The sequence below is a fragment of the Nematostella vectensis genome, chromosome 7 (assembly GCF_932526225.1).
Source record: "Nematostella vectensis chromosome 7, jaNemVect1.1, whole genome shotgun sequence".
In the NCBI taxonomy this organism is placed as follows: Eukaryota; Metazoa; Cnidaria; class Anthozoa; order Actiniaria; family Edwardsiidae; genus Nematostella; species Nematostella vectensis.
The window spans coordinates 15,397,209-15,414,515 of NC_064040.1; the positions used below are offsets into that span (position 1 = coordinate 15,397,209).

General features: G+C 35.8%; 1 protein-coding gene and 1 long non-coding RNA gene across 2 annotated transcripts; one reads left to right on the forward strand and one right to left on the reverse strand.

The window, feature by feature from the left end:
- Positions 1–73: 73 nt before the first annotated feature.
- Positions 74–2,923, forward strand: LOC116618020. Its single transcript, XR_004295990.2, has 2 exons — positions 74–1,248; positions 1,775–2,923. It is a non-coding gene; the product is annotated as an uncharacterized LOC116618020 (long non-coding RNA).
- LOC116618019 lies at positions 2,643–17,220 on the reverse strand. The gene is made up of 6 exons (XM_032381258.2): positions 17,120–17,220; positions 7,598–8,162; positions 6,927–7,058; positions 6,231–6,359; positions 3,877–4,391; positions 2,643–3,702 (listed from the first exon to the last, which is right to left on the reverse strand). Exons 1-6 carry the CDS (start codon positions 17,120–17,122, stop codon positions 3,487–3,489), a joined length of 1,560 nt encoding a protein of 519 aa, XP_032237149.1. The 5' UTR covers positions 17,123–17,220; the 3' UTR covers positions 2,643–3,486.
- Between the last annotated feature and the right edge of the window lie 87 nt (positions 17,221–17,307).

Sequence of the window (17,307 nt, forward strand, 5' to 3'; positions counted from 1 at the left end):
ATGGGCGCGCGCACTATGTTAGCCCGAAATAACGACATGGACATAATGACATAAAAGAAAAAAACATGTTTTTTTTTCTTATGTCGTTATGTCCATGTCGTTATGTCGAAGATAAGAGTGCGCGCGCCCATGTCGTTATGTCGATATGTCGCTAGTGTGCACTAGGCATTACATTGCTTACTTTACTTATTCTATTCATGATTTAACTCACGCACAGGCCTCTGCTTCCTTCTCCCTACGCTGTTACTTTGGTAGTGGGAATGAGGCAGAAAGGTCTTATGCCTAGTGCACACTAGCAACATAACAACATAACGACATGGGCGCGCGCACTATGTTTATCCCGACATAACGACATGGACATCATGAAATAAAAGAAAAAAAAACAAACATGTTTTTTTTCTCTTATGTCGTTATGTCCATGTCGTTATGTTTGCAATGACCAAATGGTATCGTGACAAAGATGACACTGAGACGGAGATCAACCTTGTTCTTGTCATTTCTATCTGAGTTTTGCTTATACATTAAGGGTGGTGGGACATATTTCGTTATGCCTAGGCACACTAGCGACATATCGACATAAAGACATGAGCACGCGCACATCTTCGACATAACGACATAAGAGAAAAAACATGATTTTTTCTTTTATGTCATTATGTCCATGTCGTTATGTCGAGCTAAACATACTGCGCGCGCCCATGTCGTTATGTTGCTAGTGTGCACTAGGCATTACTTGGCGATTCGGTTGTTAGGCGCGCGGGCGATCATCCGGGAAGCTCACATTTTTAGGGGGGGGGGGGGCAGATCGAATGGCGGGAAAACAATTAACGCGCGGCGGCATTTTTTGCTTGGAAAACAAATGCCCAAAACATTTGCGAGAAAAGCGTAATAAACAGGAAATAACGTAAAATAAAAATGGGCAAGCATGAGTTTTTACCTAGGGCACCTACTTAGCGACCTTAAAAAGTGCAGATTTGAGCAAGAAAAGAGTTGTTTCAATGCGCATTTCACTGTTCATAAGCGGGAGAAAAGTCGATATTTTGATATAAAAATTCGCAATGTTCGCATCAGTAACCAGGCTTTATCACAATATTCAATTGCGCCAGCGGATTATTTCATTTCAAAATTTTGGCGGTCGGCGGTTAACCGCCTCAGCGTTACGCGTGTTATAACTTTGTGTTTTGCCTCTACCTCGAATTCCTATCTTCTTCAAGACGCAGATACAGTGGAATGCATATTATAAAGTTAATGGTGAGTTAAGAATATATTTTGTGGGTCAGGATATTCAGAGGGGAAAGTAAAGCTTCGATAACGGTTGAAACAATGTCCTAACAAACTAAATTATTAAACTTACAATACCATTTAGCCAAGCTATTTATTTATAAGGAGATAAGCCAATAACTTTAATTTCTTTGGATAACAGCGAAGCAAACAAAGAACTTATTCTGTTATGATTTATATTTCGTTCGAGGCTTCGGTAGAGCGATACCAAGCTATTTATCAGCAGCTGACACGCTACTGGTTCATCACTCAGTAAAGAGATTATTAGCTCTGAGGATTACATTAGTTGTGCTGTCCATACCGTTTATAAACTTATCAATTTTGCTGTGTAGAGTATTCCTAAGCATTGTATATAAAAACTAGGCTGGATAACAATGAACTTTTATCACTTTTGCTGTCTAATGTGTTGCTCTTGTTTTGTTTTTCTTTGTTTTTAAATACAAATAGTAAATAGTAGGTAATCTCTATTTATTTTTCCTCTCTTTTTTTTCTGAAGGAAAAGGGACTACAAGGACTACAGTATGATGTTTGTGGTGAGTAGTAATCAGAACCAATACTATAGATAAGTCTGTAAGTGTAAAATTAGTATATATTATTTGTCATGCCTTTAACTTAGTAGGTGCTCCACAAGAGCCTGGATAGCTTTGAGTGTCTAGGCCCTCAACCCTGCTAGCAGAGCTTTCTTCCTGTTTGTAAATGTGCTTTCGCGTGTTCGTGTATTAACACACCCCTTTGTAACAGACGCGAAATAACAGATATACTATTATAACCGCGCTGATACGAACTTGTTTTAACACAGGTTTTACAATTCTTTCGAACCCTGAAAAGCCAAAAAACATGGACTAGAAATAGCTTTTTAGAAATTGAAAACAAGCAAATTGCCAAATGTATATGCCTTTTATTTGAAAGCGTTGATATCGATGTACTCAAAATATTTTGATAGATCAAAATTACGTGCAAGCGCCGTCGAACTTGCATGTTAGATCACCCTTCTATAGATACATACTAAAAAGTACATGTTTTATCGAAACTGGTGCTTCCAATAAAATGCCAAATTCGGCATTAGCTGGCTTGGTATTTCAAACAGCTATATTGTTGTAACTGTGGTTTCTGGCTTTTTAGGATTCGATGGATTACAAATAGCAGCGCAACAAGTCTTGGTTTGAATTTCATAAACAAATTATAAACCATCGAACCCGCAAAACTTAAAACACAATAAATATGTCTTTTTGATAAAATTCTAATAGAATGGTTCATAAACCACTGGAAAACTCTTTAGCGTATTCATCACTAATACACCCCAAATTCATTGTTCCCTTTTGTTCTGGCTTGACTACATACTACACTCTGAATATTACAATTTGTTGCACAGGTTTATAAATTTTTATTTTTTTAATAAATCAGTTTCTTATTAAACTTAGTACTGATACTTAGTACTGCCTCACTAAGTGCTGATTATTGATGTAACGCGAAATTAGCTATAGAACGTATTTATGTTTTTTATCACTGGCTAGCAACCCAACTACTACTAACTATGTATGCATGTTATGGGATTTGTTATTCTGAGGACATTATGCACTTGTCTTTTACATTTCACTGACTTACATGTAAAAAAAAATTGTTAATAAACTATTTTTAACATGAATATTATGTCCAAAGTTTTACTGTCTCCAAACGCAAATTATCACCACGTTTGCCCGACGGACACGAGTTTGCGCCAGCGAATACTAGCGAAAGACGCGGCGAACACTCGAGTAAGCGCAAATAATCAAGGAAAACCTAGGGAATATTTAGATATGCACATATAATCACCTTGTCTGTACTGCGGAAGACACGCGCTTACGCTAGCGAATAGTAGCGGAAGACACGGCGAATACTTTAGTAAGCGCCTAATAATCATAGGTAGGAAGACGTGCGGATATGGTACGTTATCGCTCCCTTCTACCCGTGTAAGACACGGAATATTCTCTCGGGGAAGACGCGCGCAGACAAATGAAATATTCCACGTTTGCCCCGGATATTCCACATGTCTGCGCTAGGTGCAAACTCGACTTTTTTTTGCCGTGTCATACATGACAACATGCATCCCATCTATCGCGTGGCTCACACGTGACGACACACATCCTATCCACCACGCGACGACACATATTCCATCTATCATGTGACGACATGCATCGCATCTATCACGTGCTCAAATTTTCACTTTGGTCATATATCCAGTCTATCATGCGGTATTTCGTCTTCGCCCTCCTGTCGTAGATAATTTACCAGAAGGGGGACCAGGGGCTGAGAGGCGGGAGGTCGATAATGGACCACATCATATGTACCATCAGGATAAGTGTCCGTAATAGGGTACAAGTCCACCACAGGGATCCCGGCCTTGCACATGGCGGACGTCGCGTACGCATTAAAAAGCTGTACCCTCTGAGGATTGAAAATTAAACTTTTAATAACACATGCCTAGTTTTTATCCTATTTTGATTCTGTCCAATTTTCCACAATTTTCTATTGCGCATGCGCAATTTCTCAGCCTCTTAACCCCTCAACGATAATGATTACGATAAACGATGAACCGAGCTTAAGGAATCAACAACTCACCGGTGCAGTACAGAACCGCCATTTTGTCGCTTGGAGAGACTTCGCCTTCTGTTTATTAATAGACGTCGTCGTCTTCCATATCACGTGACCTTTAAAAGACCTCGCGGAATTCCCGCGGGCGTCTAGGGAAACCTCTTTTATCACCGCTATTGTCTTTTGTATCAAGTCCTTATATTGCTCCAGCGGCAAGCTCATGACGTAATGCAAACCCATATTTAGAAAAATAACGCTATTCACGTGATTTACATCCGGGGCCAGGATAACAGACCGGAAGTGGTCTAGTACTCTAGTGACTTTGAAATCAAGATCATCTGTTTCCGTCATGTCGAGTTCAGCTCTATATTTGATGTGGTAGACGAAGTTGATGTTATATCTACACTGGCGGAACATGTGTTTACACAGTCTGCTCGTGTTGAAATTGTAGCGGTAGTTGTTGAAATTTAAAGAGTCTCCGTACGACCATAGCGTTCCCATGCCTTTTGAAAGGTCACGGAAGTGAGGCTGCTGACGAAGACCTAAGACAAAAGAGCATAATGGGAACATTAGAAATAGGACAGTAGACAACGTGAGGGAAACATTAGAAATAGGACAGTAAACGACGTGAGGGAAACATTAGAAATAGGACAGTAAACAACGTTAGGGAAACATTAGAAATAGGACAGTAAAAAACGTGAGGGAAACATTAGAAATAGGACAGTAAACAACGTGAGGGAAACATTAGAAATAGGACAGTAAACAACCTCAGGGAAACTTTAGAAATAGGACAGTAAACGACGTGAGGGAAACATTAGAAATAGGACAGTAAACAACCTCAGGGAAACTTTAGAAATAGGACAGTAAACAACGTGAGGGAAACATTAGAAATAGGACAGTAAACAACCTCAGGGAAACTTTAGAAATAGGACAGTAAACGACGTGAGGGAAACATTAGAAATAGGACAGTAAACAACGTGAGGGAAACTTTAGAAATAGGACAGTGAACAACGTGAGGGAAACTTTAGAAATAGGTCAGTGAACAACGTGAGGGAAACATTAGAAATGGACAGTGAACAACGTGAGGGAAACTTTAGAAATAAGACAGTGAACAACGTGAGGGAAACATTAGAAATAGGACAGTAAACAACGTGAGGGAAACTTTAGAAATAGGACAGTGAACAACGTGAGGGAAACTTTAGAAATAGGACAGTGAACAACGTGAGGGAAACATTAGAAATGGACAGTGAACAACGTGAGGGAAACTTTAGAAATAGGACAGTGAACAACGTGAGGGAAACTTTAGAAATAGGACAGTAAACAACGTGAGAGAAACATTAGAAATAGGATGGTAAACAACATAATGGAAACATCAAAAAAGGAGGGTAAACAACGCGATGGAAACATAAAAAATAGGATGGTAAACAACGCGATGGAAACATCAGAAATAGGATGGTAAACAACATTAAGGAAACATCAAAAACAGGATGATATCAACATGATGGAAACATCAGAAATAGGATTGTATACAACATGATGGTCAACAACATGATGGAAACATCAGAAATAGGATGGTAAATAACATGAAGGAAACATCAGAAATAGGATGGCAAACAACATGATTTAAATATCAGAAATAGAATTGTAAACAACAAGATGGAAACTTTAGAAATAGGATGGTCAACAACATGATGGAAACATCAGAAATAGGATGGTAAATAACATGAAGGAAACATCAGAAATAGGATGGTAAACAACATGATGGAAGCATCAGAAATAGGATAGTAAACAACATGAGGGAAACATCAGAAATAGGATAGTAAACAACATGATGCGAACATTAGAAATAGGATAGTAAACAAGGTGATGGAAACATAAAAAATAGGATGGTAAAATAGCATGAGGGAAACATCAAAAATAGGATGGTAAACAACATGATGGAAACATCAGAAATAGGATTGTAAACAAAGTGATGGAAACATCAGAAATAGGATTGTAAACAACGCGAGGGAAACATCAGGAATAGACAAGATGTTAAAAGCTCTGCCAGAAGGAAAGTTCCAGTGGTCGATCCAGGATTGTTCAATTTACAAAAAGTACGAAAGTATCTATCCCTGAATTGTAAGTCCCTAAAATAAAACCTATTGGACACATGGGACCACTTTTGGATGCTAAGAGCAAATATATCAACGCTATTTTTGTGGCCATTTAGTAAATAAAAATACCGTAAAACTCTATTAAGACCGCCTCTCCAAGAGCATCCCTTCCCCTTTAGAGCAAAAATTATAGATCTCTGTCTCGCCTCTCTTTCCCTTTAATATGCACAAAGATAAGGAAAGTGATTCTTGCTGGCCTAGATATTAATAGGGCCTTATACCTACCTGGAAGGTATGGCTTCCATACCCGATTTACCCATCGTCCATAGCCATCCCACAGAAACCGACATGACTGCTGTCCCGCGGGATGTACCGACACCTGTCCCGCGAACTGCGATGGAAGATCCACAAAATCTGATAAAAAGATGTCGATTATTAGCGAGGGCGCTTGGAATAGAGTTTGTCTCCTTATTTTAACTTTAGCTAGCTCTAGTTTCTATTGCCCTTGCAGAAACGACGGGACTCATTATCTAAAAGTTCGGACAGCTTAAATGTGTCATTCCACTTCCAGCCGCATATAAATACTCTGGGTTGTGATTGACAATTCTATTTTGGAACTCACGGGCTGGTAAAAACGTGCGCGTTTGTAAAATTTTCAGCAAGATTAAAATATTTTTGTCTGAGAAAAGAAAACGTAAAAATCGTGAATCAGCAAAGAGAGACTCACGTAGACACTTGATTTTTTTTCTGGGGCGAATCTAGCTTTTCGCTGGGGGGGGGGGGAAGGGGTTGCCACAGTGACAAAGGGGGGAAGTGCCTTTTTTTTTTTGTTACATATGGCTTTCTGGCAACCCAAAGGGGGTTTTAAACCCCCTAAACCTCCCCCTAGGTCCGCTACTGTTTTTGTTTTTTGCTTGTGATTTCCATTTAAGAAAAATGCAAAGCTTATAAGATAAAACTAAAGAATAAAATAATGCTCACCTTTTGCTATGGATGAGTCATTTTGCGGTTTGATAATGAACTTGATGGAGGCGTCATTTTGGAGACGCTCCAGGAGGAAGTCGTCGAGTTTTCCTAGAGTACCTTCGGGCTGGTGCTTCCCTTGAGAATTACCTGAAAATGATGGACCACAAGAAATAGCCCTTGATATTATCATCTTCTTTTGCGATACAGCATTTCTCAAGTTCAATTTATGAATACTATGACCTTATCATGACCTTAAGTTTTATAAATAGTTTTCGAGCCAATCATTGGTTGTGTACTTGCCAGCAACGAACCAATCATTGGTTGTGTAGTTGCCAGCCACGAACCAATCATTATTGGTTGTGTACTTACCAACAACGAACCAATCATTGGTTGTGTAGATACCAGCAACGAACCAATCGTCGGTTCGTTGTGTAGTTGCCAGCCACGAACCAATCATTGGTTGCGCAGTTACCAGCAACGAACCAAACATCGGTTGTGTACTTACCAAAAATTAACCATCCAGGTGGTGGATCCCTGAGCCCGTCATACAACGAATATTCCAACATGGCTTACCAGAAGTATACTTACCAGAAAAGAACATTGGTTGTGTACTTGCCAGCAACGAACCAATCATTCATTGGTTGCGTAGTTACAAGCAACGAACCAATCATCGGTTGTGTACTTACCAACAATAAACCATTCAGGTGGCGGATCCCTGAGTCCGTCACACAACGAATAATCCAACATGACTTGCGCAGTGTACTCTCCCGCCTCCATGGGTAGAAACAACACTTCATAGAGGCCGTTATCAAGGTCAAACACGTTAGCAAACACATTCGCAGTCCCGCTTATCTTTACCCTCCAGCTATCACCTCCGTGTGTTTGCTCTACACCTTTCGCTGTCACAGACTGAATATAGAAACGGCTGAATTTACCAGCTGTCTGCAGCACCCAGCTAGATATAAAGCTCATATTTCCACTCGTACGTAAAGTCTTATCCATAATTTTTGCGGACCATGTGAGATTTTTAGAGCATGGTCCAAGAAGTTGTTTCCAATCGGTGCGAGCTCGTCGAACTCTCAACCAGTCTGAGAGAAAAGGGTCTTGTGTTGGCTCTGACGTTTGGGGTTGTTCCTTGAAATGGCGTTTGAACATTAGGTTTTTATTTTCGAGCTTGTTCCAAGAACTTATCAGCATGATTGAGGTGAAAAGACCACCGATAAAGAACATTGCTTTTTTCTTGGGAAAACTCTATGAAAAGGGACAAAAAACGTCATAAAAGTAGCCAAAGGTAAAGAACAAATACAAATATAGATAAGGATATCATAAGGAGGAAAATACAAAGGGGGTCACAGGGTGTTCGAAACAGTGCGGTGCTATTCGCTAATAATACTATCATGTCTAACAGAAGAAAAAACACACAAAATAAAACACACACAAGGAACACAACGACCCCCCCCCACCTTTTCCCGAAACACATTAAAATGACATATTTCGTTGTTTGAAGATGTTCTGACGCCCAGGGAGACCCTTTTTTTTCCAGCCAGCTTAGAATTTTCTTCCCAGCCAGCAAGAGGTTGGGCATTTTTTCCCAGCTACCAAGAGATAAGGAATTTATTAGTAAAAGTAATTTCCCAGCTACCAAGAGATAAGGAATTTATTAGTAAAAGTAATTTCCCAGCTACCAAGAGATAAGGAATTTATTAGTAAAAGTAATTTCCCAGCTACCAAGAGATAAGGAATTTATTAGTAAAAGTAATTTCCCAGCTACCAAGAGATAAGGAATTTATTAGTAAAAGTAATTTCCCAGCTACCAAGAGATAAGGAATTTATTAGTAAAAGTAATTTTCCCAGCTACCAAGAGATAAGGAATTTATTAGTAAAAGTAATTTCCCAGCTACCAAGAGATAAGGAATTTATTAGTAAAAGTAATTTCCCAGCTACCAAGAGATAAGGAATTTATTAGTAAAAGTAATTTCCCAGCTACCAAGAGATAAGGAATTTATTAGTAAAAGTAATTTCCCAGCTACCAAGAGATAAGGAATTTATTAGTAAAAGTAATTTCCCAGCTACCAAGAGATAAGGAATTTATTAGTAAAAGTAATTTCCCAGCTACCAAGAGATAAGGAATTTATTAGTAAAAGTAATTTTCCCAGCTACCAAGAGATAAGGAATTTATTAGTAAAAGTAATTTCCCAGCTACCAAGAGATAAGGAATTTATTAGTAAAAGTAATTTCCCAGCTACCAAGAGATAAGGAATTTATTAGTAAAAGTAATTTCCCAGCTACCAAGAGATAAGCAATTTTTAGTAAAAGTAATTTCCCAGCTACCAAGAGATAAGGAATTTATTAGTAAAAGTAATTTCCCAGCTACCAAGAGATAAGGAATTTATTAGTAAAAGTAATTTCCCAGCTACCAAGAGATAAGGAATTTATTAGTAAAAGTAATTTCCCAGCTACCAAGAGATAAGGAATTTATTAGTAAAAGTAATTTCCCAGCTACCAAGAGATAAGGAATTTATTAGTAAAAGTAATTTCCCAGCTACCAAGAGATAAGGAATTTATTAGTAAAAGTAATTTCCCAGCTACCAAGAGATAAGGAATTTATTAGTAAAAGTAATTTCCCAGCTACCAAGAGATAAGGAATTTATTAGTAAAAGTAATTTCCCAGCTACCAAGAGATAAGGAATTTATTAGTAAAAGTAATTTTCCCAGCTACCAAGAGATAAGGAATTTATTAGTAAAAGTAATTTTCCCAGCTACCAAGAGATAAGGAATTTATTAGTAAAAGTAATTTTCCCAGCTACCAAGAGATAAGGAATTTATTAGTAAAAGTAATTTTCCCAGCTACCAAGAGATAAGGAATTTATTAGTAAAAGTAATTTTCCCAGCTACCAAGAGATAAGGAATTTATTAGTAAAAGTAATTTTCCCAGCTACCAAGAGATAAGGAATTTATTAGTAAAAGTAATTTTCCCAGCTACCAAGAGATAAGGGATTTATTAGTAAAAGTAATTTTCCCAGCTACCAAGAGATAAGGAATTTATTAGTAAAAGTAATTTTCCCAGCTACCAAGAGATAAGGGATTTATTAGTAAAAGTAATTTTCCCAGCTACCAAGAGATAAGGAATTTATTAGTAAAAGTAATTTTCCCAGCTACCAAGAGATAAGGAATTTATTAGTAAAAGTAATTTTCCCAGCTACCAAGAGATAAGGGATTTATTAGTAAAAGTAATTTTCCCAGCTACCAAGAGATAAGGAATTTATTAGTAAAAGTAATTTTCCCAGCTACCAAGAGATAAGGGATTTATTAGTAAAAGTAATTTTCCCAGCTACCAAGAGATAAGGAATTTATTAGTAAAAGTAATTTCCCAGCTACCAAGAGATAAGGAATTTATTAGTAAAAGTAATTTCCCAGCTACCAAGAGATAAGGAATTTATTAGTAAAAGTAATTTTCCCAGCTACCAAGAGATAAGGAATTTATTAGTAAAATTAATATCCCAGCTACCAAGAGATAAGGAATTTATTTGTAAAAGTAATTTTCCCAGCTACCAAGAGATAAGGAATTTATTAGTAAAAGTAATTTCCCAGCTACCAAGAGATAAGGAATTTATTAGTAAAAGTAATTTCCCAGCTACCAAGAGATAAGGAATTTATTAGTAAAAGTAATTTTCCCAGCTACCAAGAGATAAGGAATTTATTAGTAAAAGTAATTTTCCCAGCTACCAAGAGATAAGGAATTTATTAGTAAAAGTAATTTTCCCAGCTACCAAGAGAGATAAGGATTTATTAGTAAAAGTAATTTTCCCAGCTACCAAGAGATAAGGAATTATTAGTAAAAGTAATTTTCCCAGCTACCAAGAGATAAGGGATTTATTAGTAAAAGTAATTTTCCCATCAAGAGATAAGGAATTTATTAGTAAAAGTAATTTTCCCAGCTACCAAGAGATAAGGAATTTATTAGTAAAAGTAACTACCAAGAGAATATGGGAATTTAATTAGTAAAAGTAATTTCCCCCAGCTACCAAGAGATAAGGAATTTATTAGTAAAAGTAATTTCCCAGCTACCAAGAGATAAGGAATTTTTAGTAAAAGTAATTTCCCAGCTACCAAGAGATAAGGAATTTATTAGTAAAAGTAATTTTCCCAGCTACCAAGAGATAAGGAATTTATTAGTAAAAGTAATTTCCCAGCTACCAAGAGATAAGGAATTTATTAGTAAAAGTAATTTTCCCAGCTACCAAGAGATAAGGAATTTATTAGTAAAAGTAATTTCCCAGCTACCAAGAGATAAGGAATTTATTAGTAAAAGTAATTTCCCAGCTACCAAGAGATAAGGAATTTATTAGTAAAAGTAATTTCCCCAGCTACCAAGAGATAAGGAATTTATTAGTAAAAGTAATTTCCCAGCTACCAAGAGATAAGGAATTTATTAGTAAAAGTAATTTCCCAGCTACCAAGAGATAAGGAATTTATTAGTAAAAGTAATTTTCCCAGCTACCAAGAGATAAGGGATTTATTAGTAAAAGTAATTTTCCCAGCTACCAAGAGATAAGGAATTTATTAGTAAAAGTAATTTTCCCAGCCTACCAAAAGATAAGGAATTTATTAGTAAAAGTAATTTCCCAGCTACCAAGAGATAAGGAATTTATTAGTAAAAGTAATTTCCCAGCTACCAAGAGATAAGGAATTTATTAGTAAAAGTAATTTCCCAGCTACCAAGAGATAAGGAATTTATTAGTAAAAGTAATTTTCCCAGCTACCAAGAGATAAGGAATTTATTAGTAAAAGTAATTTGCCAGCTACCAAGAGATAAGGAATTTATTAGTAAAAGTAATTTTCCCAGCTACCAAGAGATAAGGAATTTATTAGTAAAAGTAATTTTCCCAGCTACCAAGAGATAAGGAATTTATTAGTAAAAGTAATTTCCCAGCTACCAAGAGATAAGGAATTTATTAGTAAAAGTAATTTCCCAGCTACCAAGAGATAAGGAATTTATTAGTAAAAGTAATTTTCCCAGCTACCAAGAGATAAGGGATTTATTAGTAAAAGTAATTTCCCAGCTACCAAGAGATAAGGAATTTATTAGTAAAAGTGATTTCCCAGCTACCAAGAGATAAGGAATTTATTAGTAAAAGTAATTTCCCAGCTACCAAGAGATAAGGAATTTATTAGTAAAAGTAATTTTCCCAGCTACCAAGAGATAAGGAATTTATTAGTAAAAGTAATTTCCCAGCTACCAAGAGATAAGGAATTTATTAGTAAAAGTAATTTTCCCAGCTACCAAGAGATAAGGAATTTATTAGTAAAAGTAATTTTCCCAGCTACCAAGAGATAAGGAATTTATTAGTAAAAGTAATTTCCCAGCTACCAAGAGATAAGGAATTTATTAGTAAAAGTAATTTTCCCAGCTACCAAGAGATAAGGAATTTATTAGTAAAAGTAATTTTCCCAGCTACCAAGAGATAAGGAATTTATTAGTAAAAGTAATTTTCCCAGCTACCAAGAGATAAGGAATTTATTAGTAAAAGTAATTTCCCAGCTACCAAGAGATAAGGAATTTATTAGTAAAAGTAATTTTCCCAGCTACCAAGAGATAAGGAATTTATTAGTAAAAGTAATTTTCCCAGCTACCAAGAGATAAGGAATTTATTAGTAAAAGTAATTTCCCAGCTACCAAGAGATAAGGAATTTATTAGTAAAAGTAATTTCCCAGCTACCAAGAGATAAGGAATTTATTAGTAAAAGTAATTTTCCCAGCTACCAAGAGATAAGGAATTTATTAGTAAAAGTAATTTCCCAGCTACCAAGAGATAAGGAATTTATTAGTAAAAGTAATTTTCCCAGCTACCAAGAGATAAGGAATTTATTAGTAAAAGTAATTTTCCCAGCTACCAAGAGATAAGGGATTTATTAGTAAAAGTAATTTTCCCAGCTACCAAGAGATAAGGAATTTATTAGTAAAAGTAATTTTCCCAGCTACCAAGAGATAAGGGATTTATTAGTAAAAGTAATTTTCCCAGCTACCAAGAGATAAGGAATTTATTAGTAAAAGTAATTTTCCCAGCTACCAAGAGATAAGGAATTTATTAGTAAAAGTAATTTTCCCAGCTACCAAGAGATAAGGAATTTATTAGTAAAAGTAATTTTCCCAGCTACCAAGAGATAAGGAATTTATTAGTAAAAGTAATTTTCCCAGCTACCAAGAGATAAGGAATTTATTAGTAAAAGTAATTTCCCAGCTACCAAGAGATAAGGAATTTATTAGTAAAAGTAATTTTCCCAGCTACCAAGAGATAAGGAATTTATTAGTAAAAGTAATTTCCCAGCTACCAAGAGATAAGGAATTTATTAGTAAAAGTAATTTCCCAGCTACCAAAAGATAAGGAATTTATTAGTAAAAGTAATTTCCCAGCTACCAAGAGATAAGGAATTTATTAGTAAAAGTAATTTTCCAGCTACCAAGAGATAAGGAATTTATTAGTAAAAGTAATTTTCCAGCTACCAAGAGATAAGGAATTTATTAGTAAAAGTAATTTTCCAGCTACCAAGAGATAAGGAATTTATTAGTAAAAGTAATTTCCCCAGCCAGCAGTGGTTATGCATTTTAAGCACATGGATAATTGCCCGTATAACCGATCGGGACGATTTTTTTGCCAAGCATCCGCTCCAGCGCCCCCCAAAAATATTCGCGGCAAAACTAGTTCTCCACAAATAGACTCCACAAATTTGCCATCAAAACAATTTGGGACGATATTTTCCCCAGCAACTGAGGGGTCTATAATCTTCCCAGCCAGCAGCCAGCAAAAAAAAAAAGGGCTGCGGAACAGATCCGTTTTGTGCCCTTGCAAACACACAATATACTAGAGGTAAAATTACGCAGTACACCCATTCTACACTTAATGTACACATTGAGAGGTGGAAATTTGGGAAAAAGTCATCACAAGCTATTTTGAATGTTTGTGTCTTAAATTAAAGTAAAAATGTTCAGTATACAAGACCCCAAAAAAGTAGCATGTAATCTTGAAAAACAAAAAAAAGATATATAAGGTTGTTTTGGAACTATTATTTCAATCTTAAGTTCATTTTTTGAAACAATGAAACCACATTTAACATTTCTGAAATTTTATTAAAACCGCTTTTTGGCATACGAGACATGCTTTTATATTTTCGAAGGTATCATTGGCTCAATCTATGTAGCAAAAGGCAAAACAAAATATCAAGATTCTTGTTTTTCATTGTTTTCTGATAGCTGAATTAATCCAAAATCATAAAATAAAAAATAAATATGTCTAAACTCTTGTTAACTTCTGTAATTGGGACCAAAGGTTTCATGAATCCCGTCTTTTATGAACCTTTGGCAAATATGTTTTAAGAAAATTGAAAGGTATCTGGTACAATTACTGTGATACATTAAAAAGAAAGATGTTTTTAATTGACTCACGTGGTAACGGAGGTTTCTACTAGAATGCCATTACACTTAATAATAGAAAAACTAACTATTGCAATCTTTCGAAGAGGGACTTTTGTACTTATTTCAACTATATAGCTATTGAAAGAAAAATAAAACATAATAATTTAATGTTTTATAAAAAAATATAAACTACTAAGAATACATTGTAGGAAGTATGCGCTAACCAGTCAACTGACTGGCTGGAAATAATGAAAACGCAAACAAAACCTGGAAGAGAACACATAAATCTTCCTTAGAAGCCACATGCTAGGCACTTCAGTATCATTCTTATAAATTCCGCTTTAAACGAAAGACAAGAGAGGATAAACGTACATAAATTATAATACTTGGATAAAAGTCACCTCTGTTACTTCTTGCGTTGAACTTACTTGATTCGGATACTTCGATTTTTTGTTATTAATTTGCAGTGCGCTGAAGCTTTGTTAAGGTTTTTCTTTTGCAGAGATTTGGGTCGATACCTAACTTGCACATAGAACTGAGCAAAACTAACAATTTCACCAATTGAAAAATATTAAGTGTGCGCTGGGTATATACATTGTTGCGCGGCATAACTAGATTTGATATAGAGCATTAGGAACTTTATCCCAGTATAGAGCTTAAAATCTCCTCTGTAAGGAGATAGACACGTTATTTTGTGCTTTCAACTTTTCGTAACCTCCGTTACCAATTTTAGTTACGATCGCATAAAGCCAAAATGCAGGTATCTTCTACTGAAAACCTATGAAATGCATTTCCACTATTACACCTCCGATTCTATTATCTAGAAATGTAATTGCGAGTGTCATTTGCGTGCAGTAAACTCGACCTCGATGGAAGTACTATTTGACTAAAAGAGCATTTTGCTGGATGGATGCAATTGAGCCTCGAACTAACCGAAAAGAGACCAAAGAACTCAAACTAATGTTTAAAATATATTTCTAGGCTCTAAACATTTCACTAAGCTTAAGAAAAGACTTGTTTGACCAGAAGCTGAAGATCCTAAACTCGCGGTAACGGAGGTTATGAGGTAACGCAGGGTAACGGAGGTTATTTTTTAAACAATCTGTTGATGTCACATCTTCGAATTCACGCTTAGCAGAAATACCTATATTGTATTGCGTTCATTTCAATCAGTTGTAAAACCTGTAAAGTTCACAATCCACTGAGACTTTTTGATCTTGGAAAAAATGCGGTAACGGAGGTTACGTTCTTATCTCTACGCTCCAATTTGACATTATTTAAAATAGGTAACTTCTTAAAGATTTGAATTCTCTAGAAAAAAAAAAACTTGATTTGATAAAGTACCGACCATGGGCTTCAGATTGGGCTTGGTAATATCATCTATCGCCCAAACTTACTGCCTGAAAAATATATGTTAATTGAGGTAACGGAGGTTATTAAGAAATTGTGGACATTGCATCAAAATTCGGGGAAAATATAGGCACGATGATAGCTTATCATTTTTTCTGTAGGGAAAAATGTTGTTCCCTGTGGTCATTTTGAAAGTGATTTCACTTTGATTCGCCACGGTAAACCTGCTTAACGTTAGGGCTATTTATTGAAAGTTAGACAGTGGACATGAGATGGCCAAACTGGCAGCTTTCAAGTCAAATTGCGGCAAAATGGCGAATACTTGCTCAATAAAGCTGTATACCGTTTGAAAGGTCCAGCTTCGTAATTTTGAAAAACATCAATATCTGATCTTGTAGGATAATATTCTGCCAACTTTAACAAAAAGGTTTAAATCGTAATGTGTACATTTAGCGTAGAATGGGTGAATATCTTGTTGGCATAAGATTGTTGGCAAGATGATGATGTTAATAATGGTTTATTTCATCGCCATTGCAGCAAATGCTGAATAACAGCGTGGCCAGGACATACATATATAACAAGCAAAATACAAGAGGATTTGGCCTCACTTCAGATAAAATTTCATTTTTCTAAAATATATTTTTATCAAATATGTATAACATCTTGTTTGTAAAAAGCGCATTTCGGTCAAACCTTATTTATTGTTTTCAAAGATGAATTATATGATAGAAATTGAAATTTTGTAATAGCTATCAAAAAAGTTCCAATTCGATCGGAAATCACACACTTCTTAAAATCAGCTTACGGAAACGGGTGCTTTTTCTCACTTGGTATTTTGCTACGATGACAAAATGGCGACTGACAGAGATAGAGATTGTACCGGAGTCGCGATCCATAAATAGTAGACAGCGATTCTAAATAATAACAAATCCCCGATGATACAAGAAAAAGTGACAAACCTGATATTGAGTTATTTGTCTAAGATTAGTTTTGGATTTTTCTATTCACTTTTCTGTTGCCGAGCAAACAACAGTCAATAACACATGGGCGACATACGAAACCACTTTTCTCATGAACCTTTTCCTACTTTAATTCAGCGTACATGAAGTTTGTCTTTTTTTAGGTATTTGCCGTATGATATTCATAACTTGATTAACATTTTCAATCAAACTTGACGGGGTGCGCGGATGTATGCAAGTGAGGGCTCAATAAGCTCCAACTTTTGTTTAACCCAATTTAAGGTAGACAGTTTATCATTTTGTATGGTATTATCTCCCTAGGGACACTTAATGTAAGAGGATTTTCTGTTATTTGTTTAAGTCTAAAAAAATTGCGATTTGATTTTACAGATACTTAAATTCGTAGAGTTCCTATAATAAATCTCGAATATCCATGGGGTACCATAAGGAATACTTGTGATGTTCCTATTAAAGATTACACTTACCATGCTGTCTCAAATACGACACTCCGTCAACGACTCTCGAGGTTTTACTTGTTGGGCCACGTTTGATGCTGAAAAGAGTTATTTCAAACATATTCCCTATTTCCTTGACTACTGATTTTTTGCCGGGAAAAATGCGTAACGTCGATTGTAATAATTGTAAATGCTTGTCAATTCTAATGATCAGCATT

Excerpts from the sequence above, each read along its gene's own strand:
- LOC116618019 (XM_032381258.2), bottom strand. Across the intron at positions 6,360-6,926 it reads TGACTCATCCATAGCAAAAG|ATTTTGTGGATCTTCCATCG; the intron begins GTGAGCATTATT and ends TCTTTTTATCAG. Across the intron at positions 3,703-3,876 it reads GGCGGTTCTGTACTGCACCG|AGGGTACAGCTTTTTAATGC; the intron begins GTGAGTTGTTGA and ends TTCAATCCTCAG.